The sequence below is a fragment of the Sceloporus occidentalis genome, unplaced genomic scaffold (genome assembly GCF_023333645.1).
Source record: "Sceloporus occidentalis isolate IW3139 unplaced genomic scaffold, rSceOcc1.0.p SCAF_26, whole genome shotgun sequence".
NCBI classification, from domain to species: domain Eukaryota; kingdom Metazoa; phylum Chordata; class Lepidosauria; order Squamata; family Phrynosomatidae; genus Sceloporus; species Sceloporus occidentalis.
The window spans coordinates 10,741,545-10,764,043 of record NW_028317006.1 but is presented as its reverse complement, the minus strand read 5'-3'; the positions used below and the strand labels follow the sequence as shown (position 1 = coordinate 10,764,043).

The 22,499-nt window shown below is 40.3% G+C and overlaps 1 protein-coding gene across 1 annotated transcript in view; it reads right to left on the bottom strand.

Moving 5' to 3' along the window:
- Positions 1-22,499, bottom strand: part of LOC149300147 (substance-P receptor) — an 86,211-nt gene that overhangs the window by 26,246 nt on the left and 37,466 nt on the right. The window contains exon 2 of the mRNA XM_089485735.1: positions 4,072-4,269. Coding sequence (XP_089341861.1) covers positions 4,072-4,269 — 198 coding nt within the window. The remainder of the gene's footprint in view (positions 1-4,071; positions 4,270-22,499) is intronic.

The window sequence follows — 22,499 nt, the reverse complement described above, 5'->3', positions numbered from 1 at the left end:
TCCAACGTATGTCTATACTAGTGGAACGGTCATTTTAACTTCCTGTTCTCAGGATTTGCATGTTTGTTCCTCCCCACTAAATTATTCCTCTCTTTTTGTTAAACTTATCTGGTAGGAAGAAGTCAGTGGTAAGTGCACACAAAGGATAGTTAGTTATTCAAATTTTGCCATTAAATGCCACTGAATTCAATCTTATAATCATTAGAGAAAACAAAAATCAGCATGTGGCTTTCTTAAAAGCATTTATTGAAAATCAAATGTTTAAGTGAAAGATCCCCTTAAAAAAAAAAAGATAGGCAATATTGAAGACTAAAGTACCTTGTTTAAGGATAAGTTGCCTAAAAGATAAATGAAAATCACACTTGGGAGTTTCTAAGTCCTGGTGATCTGGAGGTTTTCCCGTTCTTCTGTGGAAAAGTGGAATTAGGGGACAGGGGAGGGCGGTCAAGATTCAGCCTAAAGCATGCTCAATGTGTACTATACAGTCTCACCCCTAAGAGTTTAATATAACGAGAATAAAGAAATAAATCATTCAGTCCTTTTTACCAGAGACTCCTGGGGGCCATAAATAGAATTGCAAGTAAAACACATAAAGATTCAGGCAGTGGCCCAAAGTCAGGAAACAATAGTCCATTGCACCCCCTTGCCAGCCCTCCACTCCTGGGGGCGGGGGGGGGGCTGGCTTTAAACTGTTTGGATATTAAAGATAAGCAAATTGTTGTTACAAAAAGTGACATTGTACAGTAGTTTAAAGGCTAATCTAAAGTAGGGACGGCCAAAGTAGAGAGTAATTGGAGTGAAAGGGTAGTATAGTCCAGTAGGTATCAGTTGGTATTGGTTACAACTTTAAAAGGAGAACAAGAATGAACTGAGCATAAATCATGGGATTATGATTTTAGTCAGGACTGACAAGAATGAGCATCATATTTCATCCTGTCTGCTATCCCCTTTTTGTTACAGAGCCAACATTAACGTATTGTTGTAAAATTCTGTAAACACAATATGATTTTGATGGCTACACATCGTATGTTATGCAAGGCAATTTGGAACACGAGCTTGTAATCCTGTCCAGTTTATAGAGGCACCAGGAGGGGGGGAATCTGATGAGGTTAAAACAATCCCATATGGTGCCTTATTTAGGAAATCGAACTTTTTTTTTCTTGCTAAGCCGTAGGTTACTTCAGTAAAAACACAGCAATCAGACATATTAGGAGCCAGTGGTAAGTTGCTTCTAGAACAGGAGAACATGCTGGGTAACAAACATGTATAATGGCAAAGTATGTAGAAATAATGTTATGAGCTTCGAGGCAGGTAGCAGTTGGTCGGTGGTGTAGAACAGGTTGTTCTATCATCTATCTGTGCTTCCGTGCAGAACCGGCGATGCTTGGGAGACAAGGACAAGGTGTAATAAATGTAAGGGGTCAGCGAGTTGCCTTGGATCCAAAATAGGTTGCAGTCAGTGGCACAATGGAGTGGCCTCTCACAACAAAACATAAATCAATAAGGATGTGAACAACATGCGCCCTTGTCGAGGGTCACTGAGATTTTACAGTTGGATTTTTATCTACGGTATAGCTGATAAACGGTGGTTATAGTGAAAAATGAGCTACTATGTACAGGCAGAGAATACCAATACATCCTGAGTTACTGACACACACAGTAAATAATGTCTCCTAGGTGGAAAGTCCTTTTGGGTTTTAGACTGTTGCCTCTACTACAGATTATCAAGGCATAAAATAGGTTAGTTCAATGACATTTATGTAATGATTGTTCATGCAATATATTGTTTAGTACAGGGGTGTCCAACCTGCGGCCCTCCAGCTGCTGCAGGACTACATCTCCCATACTCCTCAGCAAGCCCCTTTAGCTGAAAGAGCATTATGGGTGATATAGTCCTGCAGCAGCTGGAGGGCCGCAGGTTGGACACCCCTGGTTTAGTATGATGGAGCTGGGGTGGGGCATGGAAACTTTTGTTATTTTGATAGAGATATACTTGGTCAAGTCCATTAGTTTCTTTTAGACAGGGTAGTGTTGGAAGGTGGGCTTGTAGACAACCACTGCCCTCTGGTTTGCTCTGCTTTGGTGGCAGGACCAGACTGGGAATTTAAATCAGAACCTGGGTCTTTAAGGCCTGCAGCCGACAAAATAACATCCAGTGTGCTGGATACATGCATATGGCTGCATGTATCCAGCCAGTTTTAAGTGACCTATGCCACCTGCCACCAACCCACCAAGCATGTGGTTGATCTGCCAGTTGGCCAGACAAGGCCTGTTTAGTGGCCACTACTAGAAGTTATTTTGTTTGAATTCAGGTAGCCTCCATATTGTGATGGGATTATTTATTAAATCATTTTAAGGATTTAATTAAGGCATTTTAGTTAGAGGTGTGGCTAAGGGGAAGGTTTTACCAGGACTTTGTGACCTACTGAATACTATTTCTCAAATAATGCCTTTAACGTACTCACTTTGATTTTCCTATACACATTACCATATTACACATTATACACCCATACTGAACAAACATTGTTTGCTAAGAAAAAAGTAACATCAAGAGAGGAAAGAAGGACCTAGATGTGTCCCAAAGAGGGACTATCCCTTCTAACACGGGACACTTGGGAGGTACGCTCTAGCTACAGATGTTAAGCAGGCCAAAATATATTGTATATACCTGTGTTATATCGATCTCCGCTGTTATTGAAACATCTATGAAAAGCCAGAATATTGATGGGAGGAGGTAAAAATCTGACAAATAAATTTTAACACCATGTAGACACAAGTACATTGGTTTTCCCAATTTAAAAATAAAGTAGTGTCGTCCTTGTAGTGTTACATTGTAAAGCATTACCAGCCTGCCTTTAGAAGCAGGCATGCTGATCTGCGGGAAATATAATTTACTGCTTTAATATCTCAAAGCAATAAGCAGCCTGCTATTGAATGAACCATTAGTGAGGATGCATGCTTGGGCAGGATTACACTTTGTATAAGCAGAGAAACAGAGGCCAGATGATAATAGAAGATAACGGTATTGTGGCAGAATTACAAAGCAGACATAATAAAACTCACGTACGTGGAATGATCAGCATGGCTATTGTGCTGATACAAAAGATAAGCGGGTAAGTTGAAAAATAAGAGTGTTTGTAAATTAACACAAGGCAGCGGAATAATGGCAGAGATTACGCTACAATAGCCTAAGAAAATGAACACTTTTTATAGTGCAAAAGATGTTTCCGTCAACATAGGGATGATCTTATAGTTAAGAAATTGTTAAGCATTATTACCGGCTATTTACTAAATGATTACTTACATTTTCTCTGTTCTTGAACTAGCCAGGTTGTATAGAATAATAGGTTTTTGAATTGTAAGGTGGTTCCCTTCACCGCTAATACACAATGTACCGTTTTGCAATTACTGTACTTATTTTAGCATAAGCTAAGTAGATCTCCGTCTCTTAGATGTACATCATCCACATTTCTCAGCAAGCATCACAATTGAAAAGATAACGTGTGTTATCTGAACTTCATGGGAGCCATAGCTTCACAACCAGAAAGCTACCCGTGTAATGGATATAATGGATATCAATACTTCAATTTATCATAAGTAGTGGATCCGGGTGGTATAACTATAAAAGTTAGATGGGATCTATCCAAACGATCCACCCATCCATTTCAAGAATGTGCTGTAACCTCTTGTTGAAAGAACATTTTACTTTTCACCAAGTCTACCTTGTACTACTGTTGCAAATATTTCATAGCAGACCCTTGATGACAGCCCACACTGTGCAGACGTGTAAATGCAGGGCTTATTAGGTGGCCCTCAAAGTACTTAGAACATGAGGAACCCAGAGCTCTCATTTTTAATAATTAGATTGTGCTATAATATTCATTCTTACTGCAAATTCACCTTTAGTAAACATTGTAACGACTTAGTACAATTCTATACAAAACACTGCATTTTAGCCAAGACGTACATTATGGAGAAGTAGATGAAAATGATCATGAAGTGGTTGGGTACTGAAAACTGAGCAGTGAACATGCTGTCATCAATTTCTAGTAACCGACATATCAGACTCACAGTTTTTCGTATTTCCGGTTTAACTCATATCCGGGCCATTCCAGATAACACACTTCTCGATCAAACATTCGTTCCACCTCTGCGTAGTATCCCAGCGGAAAAGCCAAGGAGAATGCAAATCCCCAGATGACGCAAATCACTATTTTGGTAGCAGTTGCAGATAGCCTTGGTTTGAGCGGATGGATAATGGCCATATACCTAGAGAAGAGAACAGAGACAATTGGGCATAATTACAAACATAGATAAACCCTCTCTGTATGCAAATCCTTGGGACCTGAGGCACACAAATACATGCTACACATAGCTGGCTATGTATACAACCCTCACCTCTCTTATTCTTTTCATCCTACAGTGAAGAGAAGGGATTTTTTGATGATAAAAGTAAAATAAAGGCTTCTTTTAAGCAGCAGATTAGTGTATATGTGAGCGCTGTATAATTTAATATTATTAGCATATTTGGCAAGGCAAATGCACTTTGTGGCATCTTGTACGAGGATGAATGAGCCATGCAGTGTCTTATAATCCATTAGTGTGTGGCAAGCAGCTAACACACTGCTTGGACTTCCTACATATAGTCGCGAATTTAAGGCACAGCCAAACCGGATCGGATCCAAAAATAATCCCAGGTATTTGACCAGTCCACATAGACTTTGCTTTAGACATATACTTTGAAGTATCCCTGTCCTGCTTGAATACTATTCTTCCTGTTAAGACTCCTTGGGCTTGAGTCAATGACCTGGTGTTAACTGTGGATGAAACTACCCGGTTTACTATTCAACGTCACAAAAAATGGATATTGTTGCATTAGCTCAAGAGTAAATGGAGTCTTTAGTTATCCTTTAATGGGCCAACATAGAAGTTATAGAAGCTTTCAGGATCTCAGAGATCCATTTTCAGATGGATTTGGTCAGACAGTAAGATCTTCAAGTGAAACCTTTTTAATTAGTGACCTCATTGAGTTCTCCTTCATCCATTGCTTCATCTTTGTTAGTGACAGCTTATATGAGACATCCAACTTTTACTATACTCGTAGTGTCATTAGCAACCTCGAATGGAAATGGATACCTGTTCCTCTAACAAAACGGGACGTGTATCCAATAAAATTTTTGTTTTTATAGAGAGGGTCAACATTATATACTGATGTACACATGTATGGGGATTGCTTAATGAAAAGAAGACAAAAACCAAACCTTTTAAAATGATGAAACATTAGACGTTAACTGCTGTGATAAAGTATGAGACAAGCTATTTATCATTCATGACACATTTTTTATACACGTTGTCTCGATTATCACTGAGTGATTATGTCAATGGCTTTAACTATGTTTTATCCATAAAGCCTGCAATGTAACAGCCAAATATAAACTACAAATTGCTCAAAATGATAGAAACATAAGAGGTCGTTTTTTCTCCTGCTTTCAGCGCTAAAATAAAGCACCGGCGATGTTTTACTGTTTTAATTTAAAATATCATACCGAGCCAATAGATATGTAAACATTTACGATTCCGAACTCTTGTGACCTCATGACTCCCGATCCCTGCTTGATAGAATCTTGGCAAGTATATAGGTATAAGCTAGATACGTGAGGTAAATGTACCATTTCCCCTATACATTTGGCAGCAATTAGGGTAGCACAATATATATATATATATTGATCTTATTGATCTCGATCGCATAACGTAATTGTTTATTTTTTGAAAGGTCAATTTTAAAGAACAATAACGCCTCTTCAATATCCATTTAATACTTTCCTTCACTCACATTCTGTTTTTATTTTATCTTAGACCAAAAGCAGTTACTTTCCATTCTTCACCTTTTAAATAATCGCTTTCTATGGCAGCAAATGTCTATTGAGTTTCAAACCTGCAATTTCAGCAATGCTAGAAAAAAAAAAAGGTAGGAGAAGAGCCATTTAAAGAAAAAAAATGGTCAGTGGTCATCAAAGATAAGTCTTGCTTTCTTTTTAATCAAAGTCCTAGCGGAAAAATGTTGTGAAGAAGGAAGCATCATAAACAGCGCTGGTTTACTTGACAAATGTATCTATTTGTATTCAGAATGCGGGTCTTTCGATGAAAATTGCCAAATCATTTCCCAGTTAATTCCTGGAAATTCTACATTAACCGTTGGCCCCTGAAGCTGCTAAAATAACCAACTTTAGCAAACACAGGCCTAGTGTGCCTGAGGACCGACGTACAATTTAGTGCCATTAGTGTCAGGATGCACAAACAGGCCGTGTCATCTCTTGACCAAGACACCTGGTCCTGTTTTAAAAGGCTTGGGATGCTGCAGAAACACACGTAATTATGTGATACATTGCTATACCTTGTGGTTTGCCCAACACATATTTATTTCACACGGACATTATCTTGTAGCTAGAACTGAAGAAAAGTAATATTCAGAGGAGTTACCGTCAATATCGCGCAATTCCATCACTTCTATGCCACAGGAATGTCTGGAAAAGCACATTCTCATTCCTGTTGAGATATACCTATTCCCTCTGCCAAATCCCATCTATTCTCTGTCCAAATTCTCTCTAGTCTTGCACCCCCCTCCCATGGTAATTTACAGTATCATGGGGGGAAAATGATAACGTTGCACTCTATAGGAGAAGATAATTTCATCTCTTCATTGTGCTGGCTAACAGATACATATTACATTAGTTTCCAGTCTCCTTTTCTATATGATCTCCAGATTAATGGTGGAACACACAGAGCAATTGCTCCAGGTCCCTGGCATTGTGAGGTGCTCTTACTATATATATATATATATATATATATATATATGCTAAAGTACACTACAATATACATACTAGCCCGAATGTATATCCTACAGCGTACAGATATCTGGGATGCAGAGAAATGGATTGATGTAGAGCCTACTTACCCCCCCACCATAAGAAAACTTCAGTGTATAGAAATAAAGCAGTAACACATTCTGCAATGCTGTATAAAACTATGTATATTTGGCTAAATGATGCATTAAATTTGATTAGTAAAAAAAGCATGCCTGAAGAAATCTTAAGTGGCTTAACAATCATACTGCACTGTTGCTACTCATACCTAATGTTAAGCTGAGAACTCCTTTAAGGTGTTTTTAATTTTGAGACTCTTTTATCATTATTATTATTTATTGTTTTATAAAGCGCCATCAAATTCCATAGCGCTCTTCAAATATTAATCGTTTACTAGCCCCTCAAAAAGCTTTAATTGTAGCGACTTCTTACTAGTCCAGATGGTTCTGGAAATGGTCATTACAAAAGCTACTACTTTTTAAGTGATTTTCAAGTGAACTTGAATTAAATCACCTTTATTCAAGCAGCACTTTCAACCCTGAAGGTGTCGCCTTAGACTGGATGATCCTGGGATTTTACCCATTCACCCATTCATCACAAGACTGCTGTAAGAACTCACTGTAAGAACGACTTAGGTCCCATTGTATTCCTCTGTTTGGCGTTTGTATTATTGATAGCTTATGTTGGATGAATTTATTCAGCTCGAATACATCATTGCTAAACATAGCTTTATATAAACCATATAAAAAATATTTCAGCTTAACTCTCTTACTGCCAGTTACACCATTATCTGCATTTTAATGTCCCAGCAAAATAGCCCGATGTCAGTGACACAACTCACCTTGTCTTGTTGGCACCAGACTATGTATCTCTCATTTCCATTACTTGCCTGTTCCAACATCTTGAAACTCTCATAACATAACATCTGGTTTCATCTAACAGTCAATCTATTTGTTGAAATGTGTTCAACAACTCTAGAAAAGAACCATCTTTTTGGAAATCAACATTTGGCTTTGGCATAGTATGTGTTCTATACATGGGATGTAGAAACAACCTGAAGGAACTAGCCGTTTTCCAGTAAAAGCAGGGCTTATTTCCCTTATAAATCCAAGAGCTTGTGGGTCATAAAACCTTTGTGCCTGGGACCAAAATTTAAATATTTACATATATTTACACTTCACTGTACATTTCCATTTACAACAATATTTTTGGCCAGAAGCTTCTCATCTAAAGGACCTTCTCATCTAAAGACCCCACCACAGTGTCTGAATTCTTGAGGCCACATGGAAAGTACTAGCAGAACCACAAAAGCTGCAGAGGATCTTGCCAAGGACAGTTGAGAGATTGGAGAGCATTCAGATCGCGTTCCTGATACTTAATGTTAAACCTATGAGAGAACAGCTGGCACTGAATGCAGTAGAGATTACGTTTCCCTGTGTGTTAAACCCAAGGTTTATTGTAGACAATGGATTTCATAGTGCGCAACGTGTATTGGCCTGAAGTGGCAATTCCAACACAACAGTATACTCCGCTCTGTAAACAGTCCATAGCAAGTTAGCATAAACCTAATACTATTGTGTATTTAACGTTGGCTTATGCATGTGTGCAACATTCACTTGTAGGTTACGACATTATTGATGTTGACTTGAAATAAACAGGGCCAAAAGTCAACCTTTTCCTTTAAAATAGCACTTTAATACTAGCAACCACATGGCATGTAAAACAGAAAATTGCAAAACAGTTCTATTTATGAATTATTAATCTGATTTAATGCTCTATTTCTTATCCAAAATGTTTATAAATGCAGTCCGTTAAATTATTATATAAATATGTTTTGCATATTTTGCTGCATGAAACATATGCGATAAATCGGTATCGAGATGCCCCTTTAGAACATGGGGTGTATAGAATAAACAGGAATACCCCCCCCCACACACCCAGTCTTCATTTAGGAAAGAGTAAATAAAATACTTTCTGTATCTTGGCTTATAAGGAACAGAGCTGCCGCTGCTTTATCCACAGATGCTTGATTCTGTCTAGAATAATAAACTACCGTTTCACCCAGTTGTTAAGCAATATGTGTGTTTCTCTTAATTATTCTGACACCCAATCAGACACATCCAGGAACTCAGTTCAGATCTCCGTGTTGTAAAATGACATGTTTTATTACTCCAGAAATTAATAATTACTGCTCCGAGTAATTTCCATTCGCAACCGTACACCACGAGAGCACTACAGGATATATTTAGAAATCTGAATTAATATACTTTTCCCACTGCATTTTAAAGGGGAAATCCCACTATTTTTTTAAAACAGCTCAAGTTTTTGCATAATTTAATGTTTTCAGGAAACTGCATATTAGCCGTTTGTATGCGCTCTGTTCGCTCTGTTATCTTAACCCAATCTAATAGACGAACACCAAGACTGCTTGTGGTAAGGAATAGAATGGAAGACGCTCTAGCGAGAGTCCATGGAGGAACAGACTGTGGTGTGGTGCTTGAGCAGGGAAAGTCATCAGTGGTCGACAAGGTATCTGTCACCCTGCCAGTTCCCTCGAGAGGCGGACAGGACTCATGACATCATACCTACTCCGCTCCTCCCTGTTCTCTAGGAGAAGCCATAGTTAATATTGTCTCTTTCAATGTCATTAGAACACACTAGTCTTTTACCAGCCTTCCAAATAGCATAGATAGGGCACTATTTGTATATTGCTGGGCTTAGTTAAATTTATCATACATTTTACATGAAAAAGAGTTTGTTTTGGCGGGCTTTAAAATCAATGTTTAGAGAAATCTGTCCAAAAAAAGAGCAAATTTGTATTAAATGAGCATGTGATTAACTAATATTCCCGATTAACAGTGTGCCAAATATAATTAAAGGAAACTCATGACCCCTGTGCCACAACAATGAGTAATTAAACCATTAAACTTTTTTTGTCTTAAACAAAGCTGCGACCTCCTGATTTTATCAATATACAGCTTAGGGGGGTATTAATCTAATATTTAGCAGGCGTTGGTACAGTTGTGAGACATTTAATCAAAGGATTGTGTTAAATGTCACTTCTGCAGATTTTGATGTAGTGACTTGATTTGCCTTATTTATTGACACAGAGCCGCATGAAGCATTACTCCCTAGCGCTGGTCAAAGGGTAGAGCTGTTTGATGCTGCCCCCCACTTTACTTATTGAACCACATACTAATACAGTACATTTAGCTGTCTCTCTGCTTGTCTTGTGTTATTACCGTTACATTATTTATTTCTGCTTTTTGGGACCATATTGCCATAGTTTCTGCAAGTCCACAAAATAAATTGGTGCTAAATAAGAAATAATAGGCAAGAAATCACTTTATTCTTTGTGCAAATTGTCGCATCATTACAGGGAGATTGCTTTCTCCTTCATAACAGTTTTTTTTCTATTGATTGCCTGAGTCCAATCCCATGAATATATTGACCATAAAATACAGTGGCGTTATTTTAAAGATGATAACATTGGATCCACTTAATGGAAATGGTGAAAAAAGACAGACTACTCTTTTCATGGACAATTAACATTAACCTGTGTGTAATACTGATTCTAAATGCAAGATTAAAAGAGATGTTCCTTAAAACATTGGTTGAAAGACACAATTTTAAAGGGATAGTCCTGCACAAAAATATTATTTCAATATGGCTATTCCTATTAAAGCAAAGCCCAGGCCCAGACTAGCCATATAGCCACTGCAGTTATGCCCAGCGATCGGCCCCACTGATGTCATCAGGCGACCCTGGGCTGTCCCATGATCGCTTTTCTGATCCTGGCAATGTCAGCGACCCAGGGTCATACCATTCACTTTCAGTGATATGGCATGCCAGCCAGTCCAGCATGGTAGCATAGGTGTGACACAGATGGGCAGCGTACAGGGGAGAATACATTGGAAATTATTATTTATTGTTTTATATAGCGCCATCAAATTCCGTAGCGCTGTACAATGGGTAGACAAGACATTACAAGTAGCATGTAACATAACAAGTTGACTAACAGAGACAATAGGTGAGGAGGGCCCTGCTCAAAGGAGCTTAGAGTCTAGAGGATTTGTAGAAATGTATTAACATATGCCCACAGCTGTCATAGGGGTAAAATATGTTGCTTCGGTAAGTCAAATTATTATGTTATATACTACTTGTCATGTTCTGTTCACCCATTGTACAGCGCTGCAGGAATATGATGGCGCTATTTAAATCAATAAATAATAATAATAATCGACAGTCTCTGGGTATGAAACTTCAGATCTCCCTTTGATCTTGCTTAAAGAATGTCAAATTCTTTAACAAAAACCAACCACTTTTTACAGCTAGACTTCTAACATGTCAAACTTGTAACATACTCATAACATGACTTTTAACCTTTCTATTTATAAAATGCCAAAAAAGAGAAAGATCCCTAAATCAGTTATATTTATATTATTAATTTAAACAAGTTACAAGTCTATTTTGGTAATAATGGGTTTAATGGGACACAATACTAAATAAGTAACTAAATATACAGCACACAAATAGTAACTAAAAGCATTTAATACGTAATATCAATGAGAGAATAACGTGGTTTGAAACTAATAAACACATTTGTTTGCTTATTTACATCCGCAAAAGCAGAAACCAAGACAAAGCATCTTTTTTAATGGTTAATGGTTATCTGTTGTCAAATTATATGGTTCTATGTTACATACTTGCCTAAAAGTAAAGAGTGCTGTAATTTAGTCATGTTTATGAACGTCTCATAAGCAGGACAGCCCGTGTTCTATAATTATATGAGGTCATAGCAGTTCCAGCTGAATTACATCTTCCTTAGTTAACCTTTGGCTTGAACATTTCCAAATGCACTTAGCATATAACAAAAATGTTCACGATCATGTCACTTATTACAGTGGCCATCGTGTAGCAGAAAAAAAATCAGCAAATTAGCTGTTCTGGTTTGACCTACCAAGGAAACACAATTATTAAGTGAACAGAATAATCTGTTATTCTGAAGAAATCTTCACGGTTTGCTTACATTTAAGGTAATATGTCTTATGCAAGCAGTTCTGTGCGAGGCATCCAGCCATTCCTTCCTTTTAAGAGGTGCAGATGAAGAGTGGCTATCTATCTTTGTGCCATATGGCACTTTGCCTGAAATTCATGTATGAAAACAGAATAACTTCAGACCAAAGTGACAAGTCCCTCATTCAGCCACTTCTTTTATAATTATTCAGAATAACAGAATAACACAAAATTCTAGGCCCCTCTAAACTGGGTTGAGGGGCCCCTTGATTATATTTTGCAAACAAAAATGCAATTTGGCAACTGTACTTTATTATATTATACGGTGAAGTGCTTAGTACAACTGTGTTGCATAAATAAAAATATTAATATACACACAATTTTGCCCAGAAAGTGTTATAATAACAAACACTCTGCCAATGTTCCCTCTAAGCTGTGAGCGTGTGCGCACACGTTTTGCGACCAGTGGACAGAGGAATCTTATGGGCACTCAAAAGGTTACCAAGTCAGGACTGGCCATGCTGCAAAATTTACCGGTAGGTCTTCTCCCCTGGGGCCGGTCTTGAGGCCGGCAATTCAGTTACAAAGGGATTTGGTCTGCAGATAAAATAAACTCCCTCCCACCCTTCAGTCTAATCCAGTCCACAGTTCCCATGATTAACTCCCCTGGTCCCCCCAATAAAATAAACTCCCTCCCTTTCACCCTTTGGTCTGATCCGATCCACAGTCTCTCTCTCTCTCTGATCCCATCATTAACCCTATCCCTTCATTTACCCCCTCCCGCTCTCCGGTCTGCAAATTAAATAAACTCCCTCCCACGCTTCAGTCTGATCGGGTCCTCAGTTCCCATCATTAACCTCCCCGGTCCCCTCATTATTTTAAATAAATTTAACAATTGCAATTTTTTCCCTTTAATTAATTAGCCAACATAATAGTCCCTGCTTGCCTTCTTTAAACAAACATTGGGGGGATTTAATACCCTTCTTACCCCAACCTGTACACACCCAAAATGGCTTCCCACAATAGTTTTTGTATATATGTGTGTATATACACACATACACAAATATTTCCCAATGACACCTCAATGGTTAACTGTAATAATATAGGCACATTAACACTGAACCGGAACCGTAGTATAGAAATATTTCAACAGAAAGTATTTCATGATCTGGTGATAATGAAGAGAGAAGGCTTCAGCCTCTATGAAGTTCCTCCATATTTAAAGCCAGGTATTATTATTCATCAGTAAATGTTGTTTATAAATCCAAAATATATTTTGTAACAATTAGGCTTTGTGCGCCAAGAGATTCTAAACTTTTAATTGACTTAGCAGAGCTTCTTTTTCCATGGGGTTTGGGAGGAGGAAGCAGGGTTCCTAGCAGGGCCGGCCTAAGAGGTGTGCGACCTGTGCGGCCACATACCCCTAAGGGTGAATTCCAATTAATTTATACCTGCAAAGCTGAGTGTGTGTTATTCTGTTGATCTGTATCTGGTACGCTCTTTTTCCATACATTATTATTGTATACCTACAAATAGAGAATTTGTATGTCTGATTCTGTTTATTTGATCTATACCTGCAAAGCTTGGTTTTTGCGTTGATTCTGTTGAGCTATACCTGATATGCTATGTTTCCATATATCATTTATGCATACCTGCAAATATAGTGTTTGTATGTGATCTATACATGCAAGTGCTGTTTATATTTGTTTGATCTATAGTTCACAGGGAGGATGGAAAGGAGAGGCATGGCTTAGTGAATGAGGGACAAAGGGACTGGGAATGATTTCAGGGGAGAGGACCTCTCAAAGTCATGATCTGCAGTCAGTGTGGCAAATTTTTTTGTGTGTGGTAGAGGAGGGAGTGATTGCATGCTAGGGAGCATGGAGCAGGGCCCAAGGAAATGCTTTCTGGGGTCCAATATTTTTAAAAAATGTTTTTGTTACAGCAGATTAGCTGTTTTTCCTTGTATTTAGTGTATATTATTGTTTCCATTGTTTCCAGTTATATATTACTGTACTTATTTGCACTTGCACATAAACTACCTTTAATGAAAGCTAGTTGTTTGTTACAAGATTTTTTTCCTTTCTTTTTTGGGGGGATGGGGTAGCCTTAACAATGCCCTGAACAATAGATATTGTTTTCAATTGCCTGTTTTCTATACAACAGGCAATCCATATTTAGGGTAAATCAATGTTTACTGAAATTTTTCAAATATGTGGGATACAGAAAAGAAAAGGGAGGGGAGCAAAAACCGTGACAAGTAAGTTGGTACACATCAGAACAATGTCACCCGGACAACCCACCCCCCGACAATCACCCGCATAGCGACAAAATAACATCAGGAGACCCTTGACAGACACATGTCTTAAGTAGCACGCCGAAGAAAGGGAGCGAGGTGCCTCAAAGGTTGCTGACTTCAGCGCTGCAAAGAAGGACGCGAGAGAACGGCCGGAGAGTGGCCTTAAGTGCTAAATGAGCGCAAATACCGGCGTAGAGGCGCCAGGAACGGAGCAGCCTGACAAGGGGAATCCCTGCACAGGCACTCGGCCCACATAACAGCAGAGAAGAGAACGGAGGTCGAGCAGGTAGAGTCAAGAGCGGCGTGTGATGGAAGGCAGGCCAAGGGGGAAGAGAAGGAGAGGGAGAAACACAAGGGAAAAAATAAATAAATAAAAATAAGGGGTGGGAGGGGTGTTGGGGCTAGAGGAAGGGAGAGGACTGGGGGTGTGGACCAGAGCGCTACAACATGGTCGGGCAGAGGGACAGGACGTAAGGGCTGTAGGTTAGTCCGCAGATGCCTGGGACAGTAGTGAACGGGCGTGGGGACCAGAGGCATAGGCCATCCAGTGGTGCCAGGTGCGTTGATATCTCTCAACCGCATTCGAAGCCGACAGGGCCAATTCCTCCAATGAGCGTTTATTGTCCACCCGGAGGAACCATTACCTAAAGGAGGGAGGGGAGGGGTCACCCCAGTGTAAAGGTATGAGGGCCTTAGCGGCCGTGATCAGGTGCCTAACAACTGTCTTTTTGTACCAGGAGAAGTAGAATGTCATATGTTGTAGGAGGTAGAACTCCGGGGTGAAGGGGAGGACCTTGTCAGTGAGGGACTGAGCACAATCGTGCACGGCGGACCAGAAGGGAGCGATACGGGGGCAGTTCCACCAGAGATGAAGGAGAGAGCCCGGGGACTCCCCACACCTCCAGCACTCGTCCGTCGACCCAGGCCGGTAGCGTGACAACACCGAAGGTGGTCGGTACCAATGAGCTAGCAGTTTATAAGACATCTCCTGGTCTTTAGCGCTGAGGGAGCATCGATGTGCGAAGATACACATCTTGCTCCACTGTTCCTCAGTAAGGACGACCTGCAGCGCCGTCTCCCACCTCCCCATGAATGCAGGGGGTGAGGGGGTCAGGGCGGACAAGAGAAGGCTGTATAGTTTGGAGATACCGTGGGATAGAGGGGCATCCATCACACACAGGGACTCAAAAGGGGAGAGGTCACGCAACACGTTATGCTTCCATGCCAAAGAGCGGTAAAAGTTTTGCAGTCGAAGGTAGCGAAGCCTATCCATCAGGGAGGTCGTCCCCTGGCTGACAAGGTGATCCAAGGGCTTAAGCCCTGCAGGGGTCACAAAAGATTGGAATCTCGGGACACCCTCCGGAGTCGCTGCAGGAAAAAGATTGAGTCCCAGCCCAGGCGGAAAGTCGGGGTTATCTCTGAGCGGGGTGAGTGGGGAAGGGACAGAAGAAAGCCGTGTAGTGCGGAGCAGGGAGTGCCAGACCCGTAGCGTAGCACACAGGAAGGGGTGAGGGGAGGTAAGACGACGCGCCGTATCCACAGCTAGCCAGGGTAGGGAGGAGATCGGGAGGCCCAGCAGCGCGCTCTCGACTCCCACCCACTGTTTGTTGGCCGGAGAGCGGGTCCACTCCACGATGCGCAGCAAATGACAGGCGCGATAATATGTTCGTGGGCAGGGCAGGGCGAGGCCACCCCTAGACTTAGGGAAGATCAGCGTAGCGAAACCGCTGCGTCAAGATCGAGGGCCCCACAGGTAACAAAGAAAGGCGGAACGGACAGAGGAAAAGAAAGAGGGTGGTACGGAGATCGGCAAGGTTTGAAACAGGTAGAGAAGGCGAGGCATAACATTCATTTTGATGGTGTTAACCCTACCCAACCAGGAGACCCTAGGTCTCGACCACTTGAGCAGGTCAGATCGAATCGATGCAAAGAGGGGAGGGAAGTTAAGGCTAAAGAGGCGAGAGAAGTCATCCGTCAGCCAAACACCCAGATATCTCAGCTGGGAAGGGCACCACTTAAAAGGGAAGGAAGCAGCCAGGGAGTCCCTGTCTGCTGGGGGTAAGTTGACATTGAGAATCTCTGACTTAGACATGTTTATTTTAAAATTAGAAAGTTTCCCGTAATCAGAAAGCTCCTTCAGGACGACCGGCAAGGATAGACGAAGCCGGGTGATGGTGAACAGAAGTTCGTCGGCATAGCCCAAGACCTTGTGGCTTGACCCCCCTGCTGTCAGACCCTGTATGTCCGGGTTTAACGAACGGCCTGGAGCAGGGGTTCCAAGGAGAGCACAAACAGCAGGGGCGACAGGGGGCACCCCTGCCTCGTGCCGCTAGATATAGGAAAAGGGTCCGAGAGAGATCCGTTGATACAAAGGCGAGCCGTAGGAGATGCGTAGAGTGACTGGATCCAAGTCAGCAGGCTGGGGCCAAAGCCCATGCGCCGGAGATTAGCTAACATGAAGGTCCAGTCGACCCTATCAAAGGCCTTCTCGGCATCCGTGGAGAGGAGGATAGTGGGAAGGTTTGAACGCTTGGCAAAATGGAGGAGGTTCACTGCGCGAATGGAGCTGTCCCTAGCCTCACGACCCGAAACGAACCCCATCTGGTCAGGGTGCACAAGCTTCGGCATGTAAGGTTGGAGTCGGGTGGCTAGAATTTTGGCAAAAAGCTTGAGGTCCGAATTAAGGAGGGAAATCTGCCGGTAGCTGCCACAGTTCTCGGGGTCCTTACCGGCTTTGGGGATAAGAGTGACAGAGGCGGATAGGGTGTGGGCATGGATGCGACCACCCCGTAGTAGAGAGTTAAAGGCCTCAACATACCATGGGCCCAGTTGGCTGCGGAACTGCGAATAATATTTAAGGGGAAACCCATCAGGGCCGGGGCATTTCCCGGTCGGAGACGACCGGATGGCTAAAAGTTATTAAACTGTTAAGCTAAGGGGCCCGGATTGCTGTTTTTTTGTGCCACCTTCGTGGCCATCGTCCCTCCCTGCCTTCCTAAGTGGGCACATTTTGTTGGTTTTTATTTTGGTTATTGGCTTTTCTTGCTTTACTAAAGGTGTGCTTTCGTCACAGCCGGGGCGGCAGCTTGCCAGGCATCTTGGGGATGGTTTATGTGGTGACATTGTCATTGGTAGTAACGGAGGTTCCTGGCTGGGCGTGGTGCCGGGAACCTCTGTGGGGGCATGACATCATGGTATGGCCGTCCATATAGGTGGTGTGAGTTTGGCCCTGCTATGTCTTGGCAAGCTTGGGGTTTCGGTGTTTATGGGGTCATTGTCATTGTCACACCCATTTAGGTTTACGGTTGTGTGACAATGACCGGTTATAGAAATAAATTTGGCTATGGCCTTTTCAACCCATAATGGTGTGTTGTTTGTTTATTTGGGGATCTTTTGGCACAGGACAGTCATTGTTATTCACTGTTGGTAAACTTTAAACACTCTATCTATTGGGTTAAGAATCTGTACAATGAGGAGCAAAGTATTTAGCTGCCCTACTTCATACAGATTAACTTCAAAAATCTGTAATAGCTCAAACAGTGAAGATACGAAATAGCAGCTTCATAGCACATTTTAGTGTAATAACTAACTATATTATTTACTTTCTTCAATCTGTTTTATTCATCATTTTGTGTTTAATATACCTTTAATGTATTTTCAATATTTTTTATGTGTTTTATGTTTTATGAGTCAGTCTTTTATTTTGTTTTGGAATACTATGTATTCTTTTGTGTATGTTCGGTAGAGCTCTAGAAACCAAAGCTTACTGATCTGTCTGCTGATAAAAACCCATCTATTCATTGCATAATGAATACAGTATTAGAAAAGCTCTACAATAATATAACATACAGTAACAATATGTGTATATATATTTACTCACAGATGTGAGAGGAAAGCTATTTTCAGCAAAATATAAAAAAAAAATATATCACTGTTTGAACCCTTATTCCATTTTATCAGTTGCCTTATAGCATTGACCGAGATCACAGAGCTTTGCCTCCCAGCCACAGGTTTTATAACAAGAATTTAGAATTTTGAAACAGCTTTAGAAGTAAATGTTGTCTATCTCCCCGCTGCTTAAACATGGAATAGAAGCGTTTGAAAAAGTTCGCCCACAGACTATCATGGGGTATCGAGGCTGGCCATTGCAAGGTAGGCGCAATAGGTTGTTGTAGTGAATCTGTTGAAAGGCTACAAACCACAAATTGAAAACTGTTCTTGAACTTGGAAATGAAAGAGATTGAACAATGTTTGTACGACTGCATTTGCCTCTAGCCTACACACTGAATAATTCTCTCTCTGTTCAGATGGGTTTTTAAGCACGAATGGCCAACCAAATTTTGGTGTTTTTTCCACTTGTAGAAAAAAAGGTCAAACTCAAAGAGAAAAATAAATGTAAGCTTGTATGCAGTATAACGGGAGCTCAACTGAAGCAGCTTCATACATAATCAGACCCTTTTCTTCTAAATACAATGAAAGTGGGCAGCGCAGTGATTACCTCGCGAACAGCCTGCTCTGCTGCTCTGCTCTTAATCCTGTCTATTTATCTATATATCCCCTGGGCATTCCGGTCTTCAAGTGAGAACACTTGGTGTTCCAGCACTCCTTCTAACTTATCGGTGAGACATTCTCTTTCCTGCGGCTCCCAGCCTGTGGATTTCCTTGTGTGCTCTTACCTGTGATTCAATTGCAAACATGCCTTAGGCAAAGCCGAGTATTTCTTTACTCTTGCTACTTTTCTGAGTTAGAGGGGCACGCGTGAACATACATAATGTGTGCAAAACACATTTACACTGGTATAAAACACAAACTTAAGTACAAAATAAGTACATCTTTGAGCAGTAGCAGAACCAAGCAGTGCGAGATCCTCCACATGTGTATTTTTCTCAGTGAAGTGCTGGTATGCCTAGTTTTTGGGAGCAGGGACGAAGCAAGCAATGTGAAAGTGACACTGAAATATGATTTAATTTACGGTCCTCTATCAGCGGCTGCATATGAAGTCAGAACCGGTAAGACAGCTCTTCAGGTAGCAGGAGATATACAAAGTCTGTCACTGTATTTTATATAAATAAGTGATCAGATCGGCCATGGACATGCAGTACCATACTATCTATACCTGACAAAAGCTCTATTACAAACTATAATTGATATCACTGTAAGGACTGTAAAGCTAGGAATGTATTGTGTGATATAGTGCTTCTAAATACAACAGGTACCTCAAAGAAAAGCTGGGTAACTTTTAAGTAAGGGTACGTGTAAAGACTTAATTTAAATTACTCTTATATCTGGTCTATTGCTAATTTAAAGGAAAAAAATAAATATATATATATATATATTCCAAGGTCCACACTGGCCATCTAGCACACGGGGCAAATGCCTTGTGGGGCGCTACCTAATATCACTCTATACACACCCAATGTGCCGCTTCAACAGGCGCTGCAGTGTGTGTGTGTGTGTGTGTGTGTGTGTGTGTGTGTGTGTGTGTCATGTCATTTCCAGCCGTCAGTCATGCTTACATCATTATAACCACCTTGTTATCCCTAGTCCACCCTAACCCCAGAGTTACATGTCCCCTCTTTTTTTGGATTTATCAAAAAGGTTAGATATGAAAGAAGCAGTTAATACGTTATGAAAATACAAAAAATGCTAACAATTAGACATCCCATCAAGATATCTTTAGGTCGGCCCATCTTGTCTAACCCTCTTTTCCTACTTTAAAGACTCAAACCTTAATCAGTCCTTGGTCTTGTCTTAAATTCAGTATAGCCTATCACATGCAGGTTTAAGTTCCCTTACTGTATAAATCTTTACCAATCTCTGCTGGAATGCTGTTCCACTTATCTACCACCCTCCCAAACCGCCATGTGTTTAGAATGTTAAGGACAGTGGTTTATTCACTACACTACTCCATATAATAACATATATGTTATTTTTGTGTTGATTAAAACTAAACCAGAGTATAATGTTTATCTAGCAAAGATTCTTAATTTAAACAAATTTCTCCAGTTCCTTATCTGAAAATCTTTATTTATTTAAACTGTAAAAACATTTAGTTTAAACCTTTATAGAACAATGAAAGGCAATCTGTTTCACATTTTTAAACTACATTTCTCAAAAGGACCAAATATAGAGTTTAAGTATGCTGCTTACACCTTGCAGTTGGAATATGATTAACCCTGAAACCCCTGATCCACTGAAATTAATGCTTTATTGTTAATTGCTTTACTTGAAAGTCTAAAATGTATAATATATTTATTATATGTTTGTATATTATTTTGTACTCCTCAGATATAAAAGGTTCATTCTGTATTAAGTTTAAGACGGATAAGTAATTTAAGGTGGTCCATTGTAGGGAAAAAATAGATTGAAATATGTTTTAAAAAAAAGAGACATTTAAATACGGTATTAAAATATATTTTGTCTTCTTTTTTGTTGTTGTTTGCAAAACTCAAAAGCTGCAAATGTTATGCTGATAAATTCAGAATTCAATGTAGAAGAACATTTGTTCACATAATTGAGCAAATTCTAACATTTATTAAAGCTTATGTTAAATATTGATGGAATTATAGGCTACATTGGTTGCTTATGCAGTTGCCTCTTACACTCAATGTATTTGCTGCTGAACATGAACAATTCTGATATATTTCACTCCCTACCATTGATACCATTACAAAAGTAAGTCACTAGGCTTGATTTTCATTGGCAACACCAGTAAATTGAGTTGCTTTAAGGGCAACCCGGCTAGGGACATAGCATAAAGCCGAAGGACTGCACTATGGTTCACAGCAACCAATCTAAAGACTTGTGTGCACTTCTCTGCATTAATCAGGAACACATAATGAAGGACAATGTCATGACTTCCATGGGAAGTCTGGTTTAGCTGCAATGCCTCTGTACTCCCTGTAACGTGCAAAACCTGAGACTCTGTCCCAGGTGCCAAGAGCCCTAGTCATCGCTCTGGTGATGGACAAAAATTGGATCACCTGAAATGAACAATGCTATTTAATATTTCCTGCCTGTGCGCTCATATCTAGCAGTAGAGCTGAGGTTAAGCCAGGCCTGGTCAGGTTTTTTGAAAACATGAGCCAAACTGGATATACTCTACTCAGAGTAGGTCAGCTCGGCTGAAGCTCATACTCAGTGAAGCCATCAGGGATGCGCAACCAGTACATCTTTAGGAGAGACTTTGGAGTGGCCTGGGGCCACCAAATTCCCACATTGGTGTACCCCATCCATACCGTGATGGAATAGGGCCTAAGTTGATGCTGGCCCCCAAAATCTCTGATGGCAGCCCTGCATTACATCCCTCTCCCTTTCGTATAGCTAATAAAATACAAATAACAAAAAATGAGGTTTATGTTACTCTGTGTAAATCCTTTCTACAGCCAGCCACTCAGAGAGATCTGGGTTGTTAAGAGTGCTTGGAACTTTGCCCAGGACGGCAGTCGCTTTAAACAGACTCACCGCAGTTTAGAATTTGATTAAGGAAGATGCACCTCAGGCTCTTTAGATTGTGGACAGCTGTAAACATTGTTTGTCCTGGTGATATTTTGCTTTAATGTAACAAACACAAAAATACAAGCATTTCTAAAGTGTAGACCTTACTTATGCTAAAAATTGACACTTTGACATTCATTAAAACTGGTTGATACTTTTGTTACTTTGTTGTTAATGGCTAATCAATTCTCGAATCCATCAACGTCTTCAAGTGCTGAACAGAGATCTTTCTAAAACTCTACCCGTTTCAAGGAGAAGCTGGCAGCAAACGACTACTTTCAAATGAGAAGTGTGGTTCTCTATTTACATTCCTGTTTTCATTTAAAAACAGCTTTATGTGAAATAATGCAACATTCTGTTTCACTTCATTTTATTTTGGAGGTATAACTCCAAAATAAATGGAATTGTTTTTCTCTGTGTTGCTGATTTGAGAATTCTAATGTTACAAGCCATATTGAACTGTAGAGAAACAGAGAAAAAGAAGGCTGTCTTATTAATGGAGAAAGGTCTAATTATATTTCTCTACGTAGTGTAATTACGCTATATATTTATCGGGATAATATCCTTCTTTAGCAACCATATTTATTCACATCTTCCGTATGTACAAATTTAAAGTGAATTGACCCCTACTGTGAGGCTGTCATTGCAAATGTAAAAAGTGTCACCTTCCCAAACTACTTAACCCTTGGGAGCATCCACATTTACTCAATTTGCATGAATATTCCCACACATATTTAATTTATTCCTCTTCTTTAATAGAACCTGTCACCTTCCAAAATTCCTCTGCCCACTGGGAACATCAGTATTGACTGATTGCCCATAAT